A 22172-nucleotide genomic window follows, 5' to 3' on the forward strand; every position below is an offset into this window, starting at 1 on the left:
TATAATAACAACATAAAAGTTTGAAATATAGTGAGAATTACTAAAATGTGACACAGAGACATTAAGTGAGCAAATGCTTTTATGAAAAATGGCACAAGTAGATTTGTTCAAAGCAGGGTTGCCACAAACCTTTGATGTGTAAACACGCAGTATCAGTGAAGCACAGTAAAGAAACATATAATAAAATGAGGTATCCTTTTAATTTCTGATACTGGTAATACTGTTTAAAACTAGAGGCTAATATTTAACCTAGCCCAACTAAAAAGGTTGTAGCAACAATTGCATTGTTGAATCAGAAATTAACCAGCCATGACAAAAAAATACATTGAACTAAATTCTCATTACTCTTACCTTTTTTGGTATCAAAATGAATTTATATTGTTTTTAAAATTAAATTTGATTTAAACCTGTGATAGCAGATATCATCATATTCATCCATGTAGCTTACCATGGGTCTTGGCTATAGAAGTATAAAATGTCTGTTTTTCTGCTCTGCTTATTTTAGGTATTCAATAGTGACTAATATGCTCAAGCTGGATATGCTTAGATAATGAGAGCCTATAGCTTTCACTTTTGTTTATAAGAATTTATTTTGAGAAATTTTTAACCATCGTCAACTTTTTAGAGAAATTTTGGATTGTTTATATTTAACTCGTGAAAAATATTGAACCTTTCTGATCTCACAAAATAATTGTGCATCTTGTATTTTAAGTAATTATCATTTATTACTTTGATGTTATTCAACTGGGCCTTGTCTAAAGGTTAATATTTTATTTAAGTGTGCCAGTACTTTCCAATAATTGATTTTAAAAATTGACTTACAGCTGTATATTTCATTATTTCTCTAAGATGGTGGGCACAAAAGTGACTTCAGTTTCATCCTAATTGGTAGAGTGTAGTGTGTAGTTTCTTGGTACAAAAAGTTAAGGATCTTGCTGAAATAGTACTTGAAAGTAATTCATAAATATTGCTTGATAGCCTGGAAGAGTGACAGGCTTTGAGATTAAAAAAAAAATTCCTTTTTTTTTCATGTTCACAGGAAATCTGTCCAGTTTAAGTCGTCTTGGTCTGAGATATAACAGACTGTCAGCAATACCCAGATCATTGGCAAAATGCAGTGCACTTGAAGAATTAAATTTAGAGAACAATAACATTTCTACTTTACCAGAGGTAAGAAGTGAATTATGGTAAACTCTTGAAACGAGTCTGTAAGATAATGAAGGGAAGATTAATCAGTCTTTACAGCTTGGTAAATAATTTGATTATTGAGATTGCTTAAATAACGGGTATGCTGTGGATACATATCGCATCGCTGAGATAAAAAATTCCAAAAAAGAAAGAGTAGGTATGATTATAGGAACAGAAATCAAGGTGAAAAGTCGACGTGCTACTTTCTACTTAGTGAAAGTGAAGTCGCTCAGTCTTGTCCCACTGTTTGTGACCCCATGGACTGTAGTCTACCAGACTCTTCCGTCCATGAGATTTTCCAGGGAAGAATACTGGAGTGGGTTGCCATTTCCTTCTCCAGGAGATCTTCCCAACCCGGGGATTGAACCCGGGTCTCCCGCATTGTAGTCAGATGCTTTACCATCTGACCCACCAGGGAAGTCCATGTAAATCTTTCTCATGTCATTTGGGACTTGATAATAAAAGCTATTAAGAAGTTGTAGGGCTGATGTAAAACTCAACTACCCTAGTACCCCAGTTCAGTTACTTTAAAAAAAAAAAAAAAATTACTGTGGAAAGATACTAAAAGAATGGCTACTTAGATCTACTTATTACTTAGTACTACTTATTATTGAGATTAGTATGAGTTGCAACATTGCTATGACCCAAATTATTGCTCTGCTTATACAATAATATTAAGCCCATTTAGCATATACCAGTCACCAGAATCTGTTACTTTTTACCACACTCTTTTTCATTTGGGTTTCGTTGGTTCTATTAGAAAAATATTTCACTTATTTTGCTTAGAGATTAATTGGACAAGATGCAATATTTTTTTCTAAATTGTCTTTCTTAACTTTATTATTTTTTACTCTTGCCATTCCTTCTTTTGCTACCTACTGTTTTAGCATACCCAGCAACTAGTAAGTTTACTTGTAGTTATACAAGCATATTTTACTGTAGTATTCTAACATGAGTGGAATTTTGGACTGACTGAACTTTGCAAAGTCTTTTTTTTTTCTAATAATTAAAAATATCTTGTATAGTTTCTAGTCTGGACCAGTTCACTAAAACTACTGTGACAGTATCTCACCTGTGGCAAAAGAGCACTGTTGTTGGTAGTAAGTAGTAATTTGGGATTAGGAATAGAATCCACAAATTGTAGATATAGCCCTGACAGCTAGACTGTTTGGGTTTTTTAATTTCTGTGATAATGGTAATTCTTCACTTCAAAGTGGGTGAAGTTCTACCGTTTATCATCTGCTTTTCTAACAGTGATTCCTATCCCATAATAAGGCAAAATAATTAACACATTAATTAACACATTAATTAGATCTTGTTGGCATTCTTTTAGGGTGTGATTTATGAGTTTAAGACTGACCACTTTTACAATGTCATTATGTCTAAATGTAAAGACCAGGTATATACCAAGTTTCACCTAGTGAGAAATTTTAATATTTATTTATATATCCAGTCATGTTGTCACTGAAGGGAAACATAATTATTGGGTATCTTAGGATAAAGACATGTGCTGAGTACTTTCATATAACTTTGTGACTGAAATAAGTCAGGATTTATTTTTGATAAGAGAATTATAAAGAAAACAGTTCTCTTCAGTCTGTCTGTGGAAGAAGGGGTATGTGTGTGTATTTAAACATGCCCATTTTCAGATAGAGAAGTATGGATGAAATCCTTGATAGGCCTTGTACAAACTTTGGAAAGCATTAAGTTTTATTTAAAAGTAGTCTATGTGCTTTGGAAGTAGCATGTTCTTAATGCAAATGTGTAATTATCTGCATTTATAATAACAAGAAAAACAATAAAAACCATTAAACAGCACTTAGATGTTCAAGCTGGCAAGAAAAATTGGGAAAGTGGTTTTCAAAGGGGGCTCATTATATTGCTGAAATCAGAGCTGGCAAAATCACTATATACTTTTCCATTTGAAGACTGTCTGAAAATGGACTCGTTTTAATGGATGCCTAAAGACGAAAGGAGAAGGAACTTAATAAGTTTAAGCACATATACTCAAGGCATCAGGCTGGAAGCTTTACATGTATTGTTTCATTTATATCTTCACTATAATCCTACTGGTTATTGGAGTGGTCTCATCAAATAGCGAAATAAGACTTGAGAAGTCATGTTTTTGGCCAAATGTGTCACCCTGAAATATTTTTTCTGGGAATATAGTGAGAGATATATTGATTAATTAATTCACTGAAGCTCACCTGGCTGATAAGTAGAAGATCTGAGATGGGAACCCAGATGTGTTTGACTCTGCAGCAATGAGCAGCAACCCTAAAGCTTCACAGTATGACCTTAGAATGGAAAGGTTGGAGAGCTGCCTTACAGCAATCCAGAATGTTTTCTTCTGCTTCTCTGAGTATTTAAAATGGTTTTTCATCCTTTAAGATTTGACTCACTTTCAACTGTCTTCTGCTTTTCCAGTTATTCCGGTATTTCTCCTTTACTTTGAATTTAAATAAAGAAGTGACTTATAAAGTTACTTATATATATATATATTTATTTATTTAAAAAATCTTTACTACAACCTATAAAACAAGACATCATCCTCTTACAAATGAATAGAACAAAAGTTCAGAGAGATAACTTGCTCAAAGTCACGAACTACTAAAAGATGGGGCCAGGATTTAAAACTATTTTATAGCCTGAACCAGTGTTTCTCAAACATTAATGAGCATACAAGTCACCTGGAAATCTTAAGATTCAAAATATGATTCTGTGGGGGTGGGGCCTAAGAGTCCACATTTCTAGCAAGCTCTCTGGGGATACAGATGCTGCTCTTCCTTGAGCCAGACTTTGAATAGCAAGAGCCTATTCTGTATAATTTATTATTGATTATATAGAGTTGTGTGTTATTTTCTTTCTCCTATCTGTGTGCTTTATTTCTTTTTTTTTTTTTTGGCTTTATTTCTCTAAATGGAATTTAGTCTTCTTGATGTTAGAGATCCTTTTATAATACTAAACACCTAGCACTGTGGTTACATGGTGGGAGACTGAAGTAAGAGGGCATATGGGGTTATGTGCTAAGTGAATACTTGTTTGATAGATGTATATTCTCTCAGAAATTTACAATATGGAAAAGCAATGTATTATATCAAAAAGTATTGTTATCCTCTGAATTTAATATTCCTAAAAGGAACATTTAAATTACTGAATGATACCTTATTCTGTGTCAGGTATTATATTAATCTTAATAATAATTTAGAGATAGATACTTAACTAAGACTTGGATAGCACTGATTACACAGCAGGTAACGGAGTCAGGACTGTCTGATACCAGTCCTCTCTACGATCTTGTATGAGAGGTCTCAAACTGGCCACTCATGAAACACCTCTTACCCACAGATATATTATCTTTACCCTGTAGAGTATTTTAAATAAAGCCAAAGAATAAAAGGAGATTTAATATAAGTAAATGGATTTCCTGTTTCTTCCTAAATTCTGAAAATCTGACTACACTGGCTGCACAGCCCTGCAAGGTAACAGTTAGCTAGAGCTGAGGAGTGAGTGACTTTGCTTCTGGGTGAGGCATACACAACCGGCCCAGCCGGTCTCCGCCGTTTGTTGCCTGCCAGCCTCTCCCAGGCATTTGTTTGGTGCTGCTGCACTGTGTTCTACAGAATGGGTCTTGTTATAGTTCTGATTCTTACGCTTATTTCATTTTTTCTTTTTAACAGAGTCTTTTATCAAGTCTTGTGAAACTGAATAGTTTGACCTTAGCTAGAAATTGCTTCCAGTTATATCCAGTAGGTGGTCCATCTCAGTTTTCCACTATCTATTCCCTCAACATGGAACACAATCGAATCAACAAAATCCCATTTGGAATTTTCTCCAGAGCAAAAGTATTAAGTAAGCTGAATATGAAGGTAAGCCTCTATTTGTATTAGCGGAAAATCACTACTTTAACTGGTACTTTTAGTGTATTTATGATTTATCAGAATGGGCAATTGTTTCTTCCTGATGCTGTGCTCATTTTTTAATTGGATTGTTTGGGTTTTTCTGTTGTACTGTTGAGTTGCAGGAGTTCTTTATATATTTTGGATGTTAATGCTTTGTCAGTTACATGATTTGCAAATATTTTCTCCCAGTGGGTGATTTTTAGTTTCTTATTGCTTGTCTGTATTCTCTACAATGAATGAATCTCATTTGTAGTAAGGAAAATAAATATTATTGCAGAAGGAAGAAAGAAATGAAAAATGATTTGTCCACTGATTTAATTTGTAGTGAACAAACTTTTTTTTCTTGACTTCCTGCTTTTGCATTCCAGTCCCCTCTAATGAAAAGGACATCTTTTTTTGAGTGTTAGTTCTAAAAGGTCTTGTAGGTCTCCATAAAACTGTTCAACTTCAGCTTCTTCAGTGTTACTGGTTGGGGCATAGACTTGGAATGCAAAAGTAGGAAGTTAAAAACACCTGGAGTGACAGGCAGATTTGGCCTTGGTACAGAATGAAGCAGGGCGAAGGCTAATAGAATTTTGCCAAGAGAACCCACTGGTCATAGCAAACACCCTTTTCCAACATCACAAGAGAAGACTGTACACGTGGACATCACCAGATGGTCAACACCGAAATCAGATTGATTATATTCTTTGCAGTCAAAGATGAAGAAGCTGTATACAGTCAGCAAAAACAAGAACGGGAGCTGACTGTAGCTCAGATCATGAACTCCTTATTGCCAAATTCAGACTTAAATTGAAGAAAGTAGAGAAAACCACTGGACCATTCAGGTATGACCTAAACCAAATCCCTTATGACTATACAGTAGAAGTGAGAAATAGATTTAAGGGACTAGATCTGATAGACAGAGTGCCTGATGAATTATGGACGGAGGTTCGTGACATTATACAGGAGACAGAGATCAAGACCATCCCCAAGAAAAAGAAATGCAAAAAGGCAAAATGGCTGTCTGAGGATGCCTTTAGAAATAGCTGTAAAAAGAGAAACGAAAAGCAAAGGAGAAAAGGAAAGATATTCGCATTTGAATGCAGAGTTCCAAAGAATAGCAAGGAGAGATAAGAAAGCCTTCTTCAGCAATCATTGCACAGAAATAGAGGAAAACAATGGAATGGGAAAGACTAGAGATCTCTTCAAGAAAATTAGAGATACCAAGGGAACATTTCATGCAAAGATGGGCTCAATAAAGGACAGAAATGATATGGACCTAACAGAAGCAGAAGATATTAAGAAGAGGTGGCAAGAATACACCAAAGAACGGTACAAAAAAGATCTTCACAACCAATATAATCATGATGGTGTGATTACTCACACTTAGCTAGAGCCAGACATCCTGGAATGTTACGTCAAGTGGGCCTTAGGAAGCATCACTATGAACAAAGCTAGTGGAGGTGATAGAATTCCATTTGAGCTATTTCAAATCCTGAAAGATGATACTGTGAAAGTGCTGCAGTCAATATGCCAGCAAATTTGGAAAACTCAGCAGTGACCACAGGACTGGAAAGGTCAGTTTTCATTCCAATCCCAAAGAAAGGCAATGCCAAAGAATATTCAAACTACTGCACAGTTGCACTCATCTCACTTGCTAACAAAGTAATGCTCAAAATTCTCCAAGCCAGGTTTCAACAGTAAGTGAACCGTGGGCTTCCAGATGTTCAAGCTGGATTTAGAAAAGGCAGAGGAATCAGAGATCAAACTGCCAACATCTATTGAATCATCGAAAAAGCAAGAGAATACCAGAAAAACATCTACTTCTGCTTGATTAGTTACACTAAAGCCTTTGACATAAGCCTTTGTGTGGGTCACAACAAACTGTGGAAAATTCTTCTAGAGATGGGAATACTAGACCACCTAACCTGCCCTCTGAGAAATCTGTATGCAGGTCAAGAAGCAACAGTTAGAACTGGACATGGAACAACAGACTGGATACAAATTGGGAAAGCAGTATGTCAAAGCTGTATATTGTCACCCTGCTTATATAACTTATATGCAGAGTACATCATGAGAAATGCCAGGCTGGATGAAGCACAAGCTGAATCAAGATTGCCAGGAGAAATATCAGTAGCCTCAGATATGCAGATGACACCGCCCTTATGTCAGAAAGGGAAGAAGAACTAAAGAGCCTCTTGATGAAAGTGAAAGAGGAGAGAGAAGAAGCTGCCTTAAAACTCAACATTCAGAAAATGAAGATCTTGGCATCTGGTTGCATTACTGCATGACAAGTAGATGAGGAATCAATGGAAATAGTGAGAGAGTTTATTACTTTGGGCTCCAGAATTACCCCAGATGGTGACTGCAGCCATGAAATTAGGAGGCGCTCCTTGGAAGAAAAGCTATAACCAACCTAGACAGCATATTAAAAAGCAGAGACATTACTTTGCTCACAAAGGTCTGTTTAGTCAAATCTATGGTTTTTCCAGTAGTCATGTATGGTTGTGAGAGTTGGACTGTAAAGAAAGCTGAGCCCTGAAGAATTGATGCTTTTGAGCTGTGGTGTTGGAGAAGACTCTTGAGAGTCCCTTGGACTGCAAGGATATCCAACCAGTCCATCCTAAAGGAAATCAGTGCTGAATATTCATTGGAAGGATTGATGCTGAAGCTGAAACTCCAATACTTTGGCCACCTGATGTGAAAAACTGACTTCGTGGAAAAGACCCTGATGCTGGGAACGATTGAAGGCAGGAGGAGAAGGAGGCAACAGATAATGAAATGGTTGGATGGCATCACCTGCTCAATGGACATTATTTTGAGCAAGCTCCAGGGTTGATGATGGACAGGGAAGCCTGACGTGCTGTAGTCCATGGCGTCACAGAGTCGGACATGACTTAGCGACTGAACTTTACTGTATGGAAAACTTTGGAGGCTGCGCGTTTTTGTTCCTTATTTTTTCTTTCTATATTTAGATATTTTAAAAAGGGAATGTCTTTTTCTGTTTAAGAATTCTCTTTCTATAGGGAGTTACATATGGAGCTTTATTTTTGTGGTTTTACCTTGAATGCTTCGTTTTGTCTCTGTCAGGACAATCAGTTGACGTCACTTCCCTTGGATTTTGGAACTTGGACCAGTATGGTAGAATTGAATTTAGCTACTAATCAGCTCACAAAGATCCCTGAGGATGTGTCTGGTCTTGTTTCTCTTGAGGTGAGTATAAAAGAGCATTTAGAACTCATTAGACTTTTCCACAGTTACCTCACTCATAAAGTTTCCAATTAAATAGCTTCATAATTGAAGATCATAATTAGAAATGTTAGTGCTCTCAGGACTTCCCTAGCAGTCTGGTGGTTCAGACTCCTCGCTCCCAATGCAGAGGGTCTGGATTTGATCCCTTGTTGGAGAACTAAGGTCCTGTATGCCACGTGAAGTGGTCATAAATAAATAAATAGTCCAGATTCAGTCAATTGAAAAAAAAGAAATGTAGTGCTCTCTTAAACATGCAGCTGTATTAGGATGATGAGGTGTTAACTTAATCTGGGCTCAATGCTTTTGAATTACTCTTGCCCACTAAAAGTTGGTCGGTTTTTGAATACTATAAAGTATCTTTGAAAGGGTCTCTGAAGCGCATCTTTTAGAATGTATTTTTTTTCTTAACTCTGTTTCTAAGAATGCTATACCATTGTCCTCTAAAATAATTCTGGGTTCTTCATATTGGCATTCAGCACCCTTCATATAATTCTGACCTACTTTTCCATCCTAATTACCTACCTCCTCTTTTATTTACTAACTGAATTGATTAGTTTCTTTGTTGGCAACATGTGCATATTTCTAGCTCTGTACCTTTATTGTTCCCAATATCTAGAATGCTCTTTTCTCATCCCCTTAAATTTTTCTTTTAAGATTATTTCTCACAATTAAAGATCCGTGTAGTCCATGGAGTCGCAAAGACTCGGACACAATTTAGCACCTGAACAACAACAAAGATCCATTTTCCTGTTACCTCCTCAAAGATTTCTCCTGCCTCTGAATCCCTAGCACTTTCGCTCTTTTGATGAGAAAACTTACTAATAGTAAATACTTCTAAAATTGTCCTCATTTTTTTTTTTAATTCTAATTTTTCTATTCTTTTATTGTTGTATTTAATAAAGTAAAAAAGTATGATGTAATGGCTAAAATAGCAGGAACTTTGAAGCCAAATAGGTCTGAGTACAATTCCACTTTTAACTCTACTTATGAATTTAATGTACCCAAGCTTCAGTTTCCTCAGCTGTGAAATGGGGATAGTAATATACTCCTCATAGAATTGTGCTAGTGCTAATGAAGTCACTCAGTTGTGTCTGATTCTTTGTGACCCCATGGTCTGTAGCCTGGCAGGTTCCTCCATCCATGGGATTTTCCAGGCAAGAATATTGGAGTGGGTTGCCATTTCCTTCTCCACATAGAATTGTAATTAGGACTAAATGCAATAATGCACATTTTTCATTTAGTATGTGGTGTTAGTGGTAAAGAATCCACCTGCCAGTGCAAGAGACATAGGATATACGGGTTGGATCCCTGGATTGGGAAGATCCCCTGGAGGAGGGCATGGCAACCCATTCCAGTATTCTTGCCTGGAGACTCCCATGGACAAAGGAGCTTGGGGGGTTGCAGTCCAGTGGGTCACAAAGAGTTGGATACAACTGAAGCAACTTAGCATGCAGGCATGCATGCAAATAGTAGTAAACTCAATGATAGCTACTATTGTCATTTTCTTGGTCTTATTGAATATGTTTACTTCATTGTGTGTAGTATAACTTTGGAAGAAATAAATGGGCATAAAAATATAGCTAGAACCTTACATAGATCTTTCCATTTAGTGCTCTTCTCACTATCCCCATACTCAGTATTATTTCCCTACCTAACCCCCCTCCACTGTAACTTCTCTGAGAATGAAGACTTGTATCTTCTTCAACCTTTTTTCCCCCTCTTACTCAAGATACTGCAGGATGGCCTGCAATGTAGTAAATTTACTACAAGTAGTAACTAGTGGATTGATACAGGCAGTTTAGAAGTCAGTTGTTATCTACCTTAAATGATGGCTTGCTTGTAAGGAGTTTTGAATAAATAATTGGTTTCCTATTAGATATTTGTAACTATTCAGTATCAAAATACCATTACCTGTATGAATCTTAGTGCAAGTAGTTAATAATTTTCATATTTTTTGTAATTTAGTTTAAATTATTTCCTTTTGCTTTCATTAGTTTTGACTTAAACTATTTTGTTTCCAATAACTATGGTAGTTTTTTTAGAATAGTAAGTTTAATGTCTTGTTATATAATTAGACATTACCCTTAATATTCACTGTTTAGAAAATTAACATTGCTTAATTTTAAGGCACACGATGATAATATATTTCTGTTTTGTGAGTTGTCAAACATTATCAATGATTTCTCTTTAGGTTCTAATATTATCAAACAATCTTCTAAAGAAGCTTCCTCATGGCCTTGGAAACCTTAGGAAGTTAAGAGAATTGGATCTAGAGGAGAACAAATTGGAATCCTTGCCAAATGAAATTGCTTATCTTAAGGATTTGCAGGTAAAACATTCTGATGATTTTATAGGTATATAATTAAAGTTTTTGGGATGCATTCCAAATTGTACATTTTTTAATTCTTGGACCAAATAGATTTTCCTGTTAGAACTGAATTTTATGTAACATAGCTGCTTTTGTCTTCCTAACAAATGATAGTGTTTGAAAGAAAAACTTATTTAGTGATTTTTATATAATAAAAATTTCATGTAGCTCAGATGGTAAAGAATCTGCCTGCTATGCAGGAGACCCAGGTTCAATATCTGGGTTGGGAAGATCCTTTGGAGAAAGGAATACAACCCACTCCAGTATTCTTGCCTGGAGAATCCCATGGATATAGAATCCTGGAGGGCTACAGTCTGTGGGGTCGCAGAGAGTCAGACATGACTGAGTGACTAATACTACACTACTACTATATAATATTATTCAATCTAATTTCCCTGTTAATTTATCTTGCTGGTTTAGTAGATGTAGTTTTTAAAAAATTTACATCAGTTATAAGAAACATACATGTAACTGTCTTTTATCTTGTTAACCTTTTAGAAATTAGTCTTGACAAACAACCAACTGACCACTCTTCCCAGAGGCATTGGTCACCTTACCAATCTTACACATCTAGGCCTTGGAGAGAACCTACTTACTCATCTTCCTGAGGAAATTGGTATGAAACCTTTGGATATTTGACTCTGTACTAATAACATGCTTTTATTAGTTATTAGAACATGTGTTCAAGCAGTGTTTCAGATAAATATAACAAATCTACTATTTTTGTCAACTTACTCAAATTACATCAAGCTAAATTACATCTCTTTTATAGAGAACTAGTATGGGGCTGCAAAGAGTAAGGCACGACTGAGCAACTATCACTCACTCCGTAGTAGTAGTAGTTGGTTAGTTTTTTGGGGGGAATTATAATTTGAATTTTATATATTTTTTTCATGCATATGTGATATTTTATTTCTTTTTTTTCATTTATTTATATTAGTTGGAGGCTAATTACTTTACAATTTTGTAGTGATTTTTGCCATACATTGTTATTTTTATTAGGTTTCCTCATGGGGAATTGAGTTTAACATAACATTTGAGAATGTTTTAGCATGCTTGTATTTCAGTAGATTTAACATTAATTTGGAGGAGTTATCTTTCTTCCAAATTTAAAAATTACACAAGCTTGAATTAAATTAGTCAGTGTTTTATGCCAAAAGAACTTTCTCTTGTTAGGTTTTAGGATTGATATAATATTTGATTAATGTTAGTATTTGAGAGTTACTTTAGAATTTTCCAGGTGTTTTCATATCCATTATCTCATACTATTAATATGAACACCTTGAATTTTACACAGTGCAAGTTGCTTCATGTTACAGAGAGTTTCAATCAATTACAGCCACATAGTACTAAAATTAGTAATCCCATTTGTTATTCTCTCATCTATACCATGCTGTTTCAGAGGTACTATAGATTAGTGGTTAAGAATGGTTTTGGAGTACAATAGACAATTCAAAATCTGGCTCTACTGCTTCTAGCTTTGTGGCATTGAATAAGGTACAGAAGCTCCCTAAGCTTCAAGTTCCTATTTATAAAATACGGATTCTAGTAACTTTCCATAAAGTTGCTCTGAATAATACATAAAATCTTAAATGTAAACAAATCCAATATCTAATAACTGTTTTTTAGTTTTATTACATACCACTATCAAATATTACAGATTTTGAAATATAAAGTTGGAAACACATAAAGCAACTTTATATACTTATTTCTAGTGTGTTTATCCAGCTGGCCATTTGCAATTGCTTGAGACTATTTGCCTAGAAAGTATGAGTATCCTAAGATCGTCTAAGGAAAAATTTTAAAAGATTACATAAATTGACTTTTGCCTTACTGGCAAATATATAATAACTCTCTTAGCAAAAGATTTATACAAAGTAACAAAACCTTTCACTTGAGAAATTTTTTACTAAGAGAGATTATCACATTTTCTTCAACATGAAAGTAATTATAGGCACTTACTATGTAAGTTGATTATATAAATTTTGGAATTAAAAAAAAAAATACACATGAATGCCAAGCTGTCCCGAACAGAGTCTCTGGAGATGCAGTATATATATTTTCAAGGAAACTGAGCTTGAAAACCAAACATAAAGGAAGAGGTTTTTATTGGTGTAGCACGTGACCTAGACATCACTTTTTTTAACCTCTCCCTTGTTCATTTGAATAAGCAGGAAAGTTTGAGATGCATGGTTGTAGAGAGTTTTAAAACTAAGAGAAGAGAATAAAAGGCACTGTGTGTTCAGTATGCATGATACCCAGGATAAGGATCATGCTCAGTTGAGCTTTTTAAATAGTAACTAATTTTTTTAAAATTATTTTTTATAACAGGTACACTGGAGAATCTAGAAGAACTGTATTTGAATGACAACCCCAACCTGCATAGCCTTCCCTTTGAGCTGGCTCTCTGCAGCAAGCTTTCAATCATGAGTATTGAGAACTGTCCACTCAGCCATCTTCCACCTCAGATTGTTGCTGGGGGTCCTTCTTTCATCATTCAGTTCCTAAAGATGCAGGGTCCGTATCGTGCCATGGTCTGATACAAATCTGCTGGTCCCACACACTGTTCAAAAATAGACTGCCATTAATGTTTCATATCTATATCCGTATCTATTTATGTAGATATTGATATATTTGGCAGATTTATAAAGACTATGTTTATGTGTTTCTGCTAATAGAGGAATCATAGCCATTTAGATTTTTTTAAATTCTGTACAAAAAGCTTATATAAGTTTTCTTTGCTGAACTTGATGGATGTTTTTCTGTTGTGTAATATGATATGCCAGTTTGCTTAAAACATTTGCCAACAAATTATGAAATTATTAAATTTAAGGGCCAGAGGTAGTATAGTTAGATATACTTTTTCTTAGCAAAAATTCTGGGCAAGCAATTTTGTTGCAACTTTTCGTATATATTTTCCCCTTACCAATTGTCAGATCTTTATAGTATTATAGGCCCTGAAGGTAGAATTTTTCTTTTAACTTATTTTGAAATTTGAGATTTGAATTTTATATATTGTTTACAGTCAGAGTAAATCACTGGATTTTATTTTATTTTTTTTTTGGTTTTGATTTGCTCTGTTTTGATCAGCAAAATCTCATTTATATCCTCTGCTAAAGAATTTGCATCAGTTGATTTAAATATTAAAAGATATCTGCTTGTTGAAACAACTGACAAAGTGAAAAGATACAGTCAAAAATTTTTGAATTCCTTTAATTGTGTTTCTCTGATCAATTGTGAAGCAAAATATCTGAAGTAAGTCTTTGGTTTGGGGGAAAGTATTGATACCTTTTCTAGTATAAATATCTTTTCTGAAGTTTGGGGGAACAGAAACTTGTAGTGCAAAGGAGTTTTCATTCCTGAAAGTTGCAGATCCACAGAAACTAACAGAATAATTTGGCAAAAAAAGAAAAAAGATACACATAAACACACACAAACACATTCTATATATGTATATACAATGCTATATAGATATGTATTTATTATATCATAAACTACGATAGGTAACTTTAAGGATTTCTCCCTAGCCTTGTACAATGAAATGAATGTTTTTCTTTGAACACTGCAATATATGTATGTTTCAAGGTTATTTAACAGTGTACTATGGTTTTATATCTTGACTTGCCTCGTACATCTTTCAGTTCTGGAATATCTGCGTCTAAGCACAATATCTTCACACTGTGCTATATTGCTGCTGAATTAAATGCACTTTTCCCCACAGATGGGGCACTGGCTTCAAACAATTCAGTTCAGTACCATTGATTTCAATCTCATCTTTCCTTTCTTAGTAGTTGTTAATACAGTTACAGAAAAGAGCACATTGCATAAAAGTCATTGATAGTTAAGTGGAAGTTCTGTGAGATATGCATGTGCTATTTGGTATATTTTCTTTTGCTTCACTGCTTTTAAGGCTAGCAGTATTGTAAATGTGTGCCCCTTATTACAGTACCCTTACTTTTGATAGTGTTGGTCTAAGTCAATTTAATTACTGAAGAGACTCACAGAGCAAGTGCATTCTAGATATATCATCCTAAAAAACACTTCCCATATAATGAATATTATGTATAATTACATGTTGCTGCTTGGTTTTCTTTTTTTTTTTCTATTTAGATGGGCATTGTAATTTAAATAAAACCATTTTTGAAGTGAGGTTATAACATTAAGATAGAAATTTGGAATGTTGGTTTGCTTTTCCTGGCACTCAAAACCAGGACTAAGTTTGAAGTTGAACCTGTAGTCGTAATTGGCAGTTTTTTTAAGGAGCAACTAAGAAATGGAAGGCAGGTAAAGATATAAAACCGTAGAATGCTTAAATGTGCTGTAAAACTATTGTAGATGTCACTGGATTTTACCAGGTAATATCCTTTCTTCTTTTTTTTTCCATCTACTGTGGCTTTTCAGTTAAAATTGTGTTTATAAAAGGAATTTGTTTATTACAGCTCTACCTGAAGCTTGTGTGTATGTGTGGTTTTTAAAAATCTCATATCAAGGTGTGTTTATATCTTACGATAATGGAACTTGAAATTTAAAGGCAGTAACCTGTCTTTTTTTTAATGGGTATTATTTCTTAAAAAGGAAAATAGATACAGTTTTTGAAATATTTTTGTTCCCCTACATTCATTTATGTTAGTTTATAACAGAAATGCAAGGTGATCACAACCCATGTAGAAGTTACAAACCATCTATAGCTGAGGAATTATAATTTTTTTAAGGTGCATAAAATATGTCACATGTATGGCTGCCACCTTGGAGAGCTTGTGGATTTCGTTACTTCTAACATGAAGCTAAAATGGACTCTTAATTTCCCAATTATCCTTGTGCAGTCAGGATATTTAATATTTAAATAGTTTGAATATAATAAGGGATATTATTGAATGACTACATATGAGCTGATAATTTCCTGAACTGCAGTGGGACTAATTGCCATGTCCAACAATGGTCCTTTCTTTTAAAGAAATTAGGTTTGATCTCTCTGTGAGGCTCAGTAAATAATGTCATAGAATGTTACATTTTAAAAATATTGCTCTAAACTTTGCTTTTTGTTAATATATATAGTAGCAAATTGACAGTGACAATGTCAAAAAATCCTTTGTGGTAGTTTAGTACTTTTAAAATCCCAAATGATTATTTCATACAGAAAGAAGGGAGAGATGCTAAGTAATTTATGGATTTGATGGATACAAATGAAAACAGTAGACAATAGAAATTCTTTCAGGAGGAAAAACACATAAAATATTTATTTGTACTTTTACTGAAAGGTGGGTGATACAATTGGATGCAATTGGAATGAGCTCTATAAATATATTTGCACATTTCTAATTTATCTCATTGTAAAGCCTGAATTTAAAACTTTTAATTTTGTATTGAGATACAGCCAGTTAACAATGTTGTGAGTTTCAGGTGAATGAATCATTTAAAATAGATAAACTGTTACACATCATAATTTATCTAGTCTTTCTCTGCTAACTTTTGTGGTAACTTTTGTTTTTCATCTCAGTTATTGCTAAGCCATTCATACATACTGAGTTTAGATTTCAGCTTGCAGAATTTGTCATTTTGCATGAGTAAGAAGGGGTCATGGTTAAAGGGTATAAAGTGGGACACTTTGAAATGGAAAGGGGGCACTGTGAATAACCATACATCAGAAATGTCTCTGGAAAACTAGGGTATATGGTTATTCTTGCATGATTAACAATTAGATGAAAGCAAAGACATAACCCATAAAAGCAGAAGAATACATTCCTACAGTTTTCAAATTTAACTAAATAACTTGTGAAGAAAGATTTCCTTTTGCTTATACCTGATGATGGTATAAGATGATATACCACATCCAGTTCATGTATTATCACTCAGTTATGTCCAACTCTTTGCGACCCTTTGGATATAGCCCAAAGGCTCTCTGCCCATGAGGTTTTCCAGGCAAGAATATTGGAGTGGGTTGCCATTTTCTCCTCCAGAGAATCTTTACAACCCAGGGCTTTGAGCCCACATCTCTTGTGTCTCTTGCATTGACAGGCGAGTTCTTTACCTGCTGAGCCATCAGGGAAGATATACCACATAGCTTTAGCTAAAACTTTTGCCTATTTTTTGATTAGTTTAGCCTTTAAGAGCCAACTTGGGTAACTGGAATACACTTGACAATCTTTGGTTAATTATCAAATCTCTGAGAATTTAAATATGTAAGAGTTGTGATACTGATTTGGTATATAAGAGAGTTTCTTGAATGCTGTTTATTAAAGTATTACTATTATGAGAATTTCATAAAACATATCAGTACTTGTTATTGAATAGAATGCCTTCTTAAACCTGCCAACAGTAATTCTAAGGAAACATTTGTGAGTTTAATCTTTAACTTTGAAATATAAGTTAAAATATAAAAAAGGTTTAAACTATAGTTGTAGTTTAAACTTTTAAAACACTTTTTCTTTACACACTTGGTATTAGCCTGTTGATAGCATACATTCTAAATATAAACTATTTTGAATATAAATACCTGTTTGTGGTCAAGACTTCAACTGGCTAGTTGTTTCTAGTGTTTCAGACTGGGGGCTTTTTAAAGTTTGGTAGGAGTAATAGTGTCCACTACTGAAAGTAGTATGAATTTTGCATGTTGTGCAGCATAAAACACTGCTGCATGTTAGGGGGAATTTAGTCACCTCACAAATTTGTATATTTATTAAGCCAGTTTTTCAGCAGATGGCAGTAAAGTGTCTTGTTCTAAGAATCACGATACTATGTCAAATTTCTGACAGACGGAAGTAGAGAGTCTTGAGGAAGGGGCATTCTGCCCCCTCCCCCCATTTGTACAAGGCACTGGGTGGGAGAGTGGAGAGATTTGATCTCTTCATGCAAATTATTAGAGCTCCATCCTAACGATCCTAACAAATGATGTTTTAATGACAATAAAATCAGTTTGTTATAGGTACTACTAAAAAGGATCTTACTCTAAAAATCTAATCAGCATCTGTAGGTGCTTCATCAGTTACCATTATTATTTAGAGTCCATGTATTATTTACCTTTTATCATTCTGGCAGCATATATATGGTGAATTTAACCTTCCATTAGTCTGATCAGGCTTAATATACAAATAACATTTGCACTAGACATCTATATCATTTTTTCCACGATTTTGTAGGAGTTATTTTTCAATAAGTCTAGCTAGCTAGCTAGCTAGCACATAAAACCTCATTCCAATACCAAAGGGAATGTTTCATATATGACTCAAAACATTTAATATTTGTCTTTATAGTTTTCCTCATATCTCACCTCAAAACTCATTTTTAACAGTTCAGAAAAAGTTATGAAACAAAGTATTTTATATGATGATGGTCTCTTTTGATTCTATTTTAATCTGTACATCAGAACTTGTTTTTAATTAGATACATGATAATTTGCATGATAGTTTACAAGGAATAGACAAACACCACAAAAATGATACCTGAAAACAATATTTAACCATTTTGACTTTTCTCCTAGTAAAGGTCAGGCTTTAACTGATATTTAACATGGCGTGTACTGTGATAAATATGTAGCTATTCTGAGTTATGATTCTAGGCTAAAAGGCATAAACAGTCTTCAGAAAATGTACTTTTCAACCTGAATTATATTGTTTGACTACATAAAAATTCTTTTTTAGTTAGTCATTATGTAGTAAGGTATTCAATATAAATAATGTACTTTTAAATGTTTTGCCATTGAATCTTTTAAGTTCCAATCCTATGTTTAACTGAAGTTGGACATGAAATCAGCCTTTGCAATGTCATTGAACTACAAAAGTGTGCAACTAAGAGAAATGATTCTTCACCACCATTGAATCTTCTGGAAAACTTTAGTAAAGCATTTGTCATGCATAAGGTATACAAAAATAGCTGCACAAAAATGCAACAAATTATTTTGTATGGTAGTGGTGACCTTCAATATAGTTATTTAATTGTTCATATTTACTATTTATAAAATCCCAAACTATAGGATTTGGGGAATTGTTTTAAAAAGCAAAACAATTAGAGTATATAGTGAATATATCTTGTAAAGAAGACTGGCTTGTGGTGAAGACATTGACCGACTGGAGGTAATTCCCCCTTCCCTGAGCCTTTGTGAAGAAAATGCTTTTTGTTCTGTTTTGTAACCTTTCATAAAAAACTGCTGTTTAAGATATCTTGGTAATGAAAAGGTAGAAACTGAGTATAGGATTCCTAGAAGAAGTTTTAACATTGGCTATTAAAGAACGTTAAATTATGTTTTCAAATGTTCATGAACATGAAAATGCTAAGGGTAAAAGAGACCTTACCCGGTGGGAACTATGTAATTGGCTGAAGAAAACTTATCAGGGAAGGCAACAGACATTAGTCCCGTGTACCATGTGATTAACTGTCATCTCTTAACATTCTCTGATACATGTTTTTAAAACATGACTGACTACCTTGAAAAGAACGGTTTTGGAGGGAATCAAAATTAGGAGCCAAATGGCCATATGAGAGGCTGGCGGAGTAATCCGGGTGAGACAACAGTAGCTTTGATTGGGACTGTAGCATTGGGGATGGAAAGAAAGAAACATTTAAGGGAATCTTAAGGAAGAAAGGTTAGTAAGACTTGATGATTGGTTGGAAAAAGTGGGTTAGAGAATCACAGATTACTTCCAGGATTTTGACTTAAGCACCTGCATGTATTCACTAAACTATGGAACTTTGCAGGAGGGCTAGTTTCTTTTAGTTTGTTTGGATGTAAGGGGAAGATGTGTCTTAGTACCTGTGGGATGTTAAGTGGAGATGTCAAGTAAGCAATTAGATACATCTAGTGCTTAGAATTTAGGCCTAGAAACAGATGATCCAGCACAAAATTGGTAATTACTTTTGCACAGATAGGAAGGAACTTGCAGAAGTTGAGAAGCAGCTGTAGTAAAAAGTGTTCAGGAAACAAAGAATATGGTATTACAGTCATCAGTTTCCCTCAGTTTAGTTTTTCTAACCCCTCAGTGTATTCTGTTTCAGTGTCATTTTACTTACTATGCTTGTTTTTCTAGGACCCTGCACTGTCCAAAATAGGTGCCACTAACTAACCACATGTGGTTATTTAGATTAAAATACAAATTTAGCTCCTCAATCACACCTGTCACATATCATATGTGTATGTGAGCACATATTTATGAATATGAGAAAGAGCACAATGGTGAAAACATAAATGAAGTGAACTTTATGTTCACTTTTAACTCAGGCAGGTGACTGATTTGTAAAGAAGTTCTCTGGTTTTTCTTAATTTGGAAGGTTGTTATGTTTTACTCAACCCTGTTATGTTTTTATTTATTATAGGTTCCATGTCTTTCAACTAGTACTGTCTTGACACAAAGCAGTGTTTATCATATATCTTGTCAAACACATACTACAGACAAATTTTTGCATTTGTGGTTGCAGTATAATGAATTTCACACCTATTTGAGTAATCTACTTTAAAAAAAAAAAGTTAATAGCTGATTTCATTGAGACTTCAATTTTCCCAACCTCCAGAGCACCTCCTGTTACTGCTTAAATAAAGGCTATCCTGAGGCAGTTGAGAACACAAATTACATTTTTACAAAGTACTGATAGGCTCCTTTAGAGAGAATAAGATATTAACATAAGGAGTTATGAATGAACCTAGGTTTGGGATGATTACCATTTCCCCCCAAAATGTTCAATGATTTCTTTCTCCTTCCATGAACATCAGTGTAGATGTAAGTAATTTATACATTTTGATACTTGATGTCAACTTGAACCCTGTACAGTCAAGAACTCTAAGTAACTCCTAATTTGGATTGCAGATGAAAACAAAAAGCAAAACTTCTCTACTTTTGTGGTTTTTCTACAGTAAGAGCCTATGTTACTTTTCCCAATTATGTCTTATGAAAGACATAATTCACCTTATGATTACTACATTCATTAGATGCTATCATAGGTGAGATACAGGAGTATTAAGGTTTACTTTTAAAATTTTATATGCATACACACGTGCACTTAAACACACACACACACAGCCCACTCACTCTTCATCAAGATTACATTTCTCCAGCTTGAATACCAGGTAGCAAACACCAACTTTTAAAAATATTTTAAAACATACAAATAATTCTTTCAAGGAAAATCTTTAAAACAAGTTTTAATGTCAGAAAGATTTTGCTTACACCAAACTGCCATGGTCGTTATTTTATAACTTTTCTCTGCTATTACTTATCCAGCAGTGAATCTTAAAATAATTTGAATTACTACAATTCCATGAGCTATGAATTTTATTGAGGATTCAATTTTATTGAGGATTCAGCTTCTGTATCTTAATAACATTGGTAATCATGTTTCCCACTTTCTTGGTTCTGGTTATACTTGGGTGTAAGGATAAGTTTGTTGTCACTTTTAAGTAAGCTAATTTCATTATTCCCTTGCTGTTCTTTGGCTTTTATGTAAATCTGACTCCGTTATCTTTATTTTCAAGATGAAGGAATATCCAAGGTAATTAATTAAATGAGTTATACATTGTGAGTGTCAGGTCAACATTGAAATTAGGGCCCGGGTTTTCTAATTTCTTGGTTTTTTTCCTACTCAGCTCCCCATTAACCACATCATCCGCGCCGCCCCAGTTGAAATTGGTTACTCAAGTGAAAGCTGGTAAAGTGAGGCCTTGATTTACACAGGTTAAGCAGGTGAAAGCCAAATCAAACATTTTTTTTTCCTCTACTAAGAATTTGCTAATTTGAAAAATCATACACTATAACAATTTTGAATGGTTTAGATTGAGTTCCTTTTCTTATCTTTTTAAACCAAATGTAGGATACAAGCCACAAACAGTGCCAAACTTTGTCTATAATGTGTAAGAAAGCCAAATCAAACATTTTTTTTTCTCCAATAGAATCTACTAATGTGAAAAATCATACATTGTAAGTCAGAATTTTGACCAATTTAGATTGAGTCCCACACACTCATCCTTTTAACCAAATGTAGGATACAAGCCACAAGCAAAGTGCCAGACTTAAGTGTGTAATGTGTAACTTATATACTTAACTGATACTGTTTTTGTGTAGGTAATCTTTCATATTGATCTTAGGTGAATATTACAAAATATTTGTTTTGGACAAAGTAAAGGATTAATGGCTTTAGAGTTGGGGGTTCAAAGAAATTACACGGACCGTCCCTTTCAGGTAGGTAAGACATTACCTATTTTAAATATAAACCAAACCCAAAGAGGTTGTTAAGGCAACTAATATGTAGCGCAGTGGAACTAGGGACTACCTCTACTATTACAGTGTTGTTTTGACTCTTAATCATGTTGACTCTGATGTTGTATGCTTATCTGTGAACACATTATCCTTTCTAGATTTAGCTTTCTGAGAGCTAAATGTTTGGAGCTCTGTGAGTAATAACTAAAAAATGTGGCTTCCTGACTAGCCATCTTGATAAGTTTAAATGAATCCAAGGGAACAATGGAGTGACAGGTGTTACAACCACATTTCATTTGC

The 22172-nt window shown here is 34.3% G+C and overlaps 1 protein-coding gene across 3 annotated transcripts in view; it reads left to right on the forward strand.

The window, feature by feature from the left end:
- SHOC2 (SHOC2 leucine rich repeat scaffold protein) overlaps window positions 1-15142 on the forward strand; it is an 81188-nt gene extending 66046 nt beyond the window's left edge. For all 3 annotated transcript variants that reach the window (XM_065923307.1, XM_065923306.1, XM_065923308.1), the window contains exons 4-9: window positions 1040-1170; window positions 4869-5057; window positions 8163-8285; window positions 10516-10653; window positions 11191-11308; window positions 13024-15142. In XM_065923307.1, coding sequence (XP_065779379.1) covers window positions 1040-1170; window positions 4869-5057; window positions 8163-8285; window positions 10516-10653; window positions 11191-11308; window positions 13024-13232 — 908 coding nt within the window. In that variant the 3' untranslated portion in view covers window positions 13233-15142. The remainder of the gene's footprint in view (window positions 1-1039; window positions 1171-4868; window positions 5058-8162; window positions 8286-10515; window positions 10654-11190; window positions 11309-13023) is intronic.
- Window positions 15143-22172: the final 7030 nt, after the last annotated feature.

The sequence above is a fragment of the Muntiacus reevesi genome, chromosome 2 (assembly GCF_963930625.1).
Source record: "Muntiacus reevesi chromosome 2, mMunRee1.1, whole genome shotgun sequence".
Taxonomy (NCBI): domain Eukaryota; kingdom Metazoa; phylum Chordata; class Mammalia; order Artiodactyla; family Cervidae; genus Muntiacus; species Muntiacus reevesi.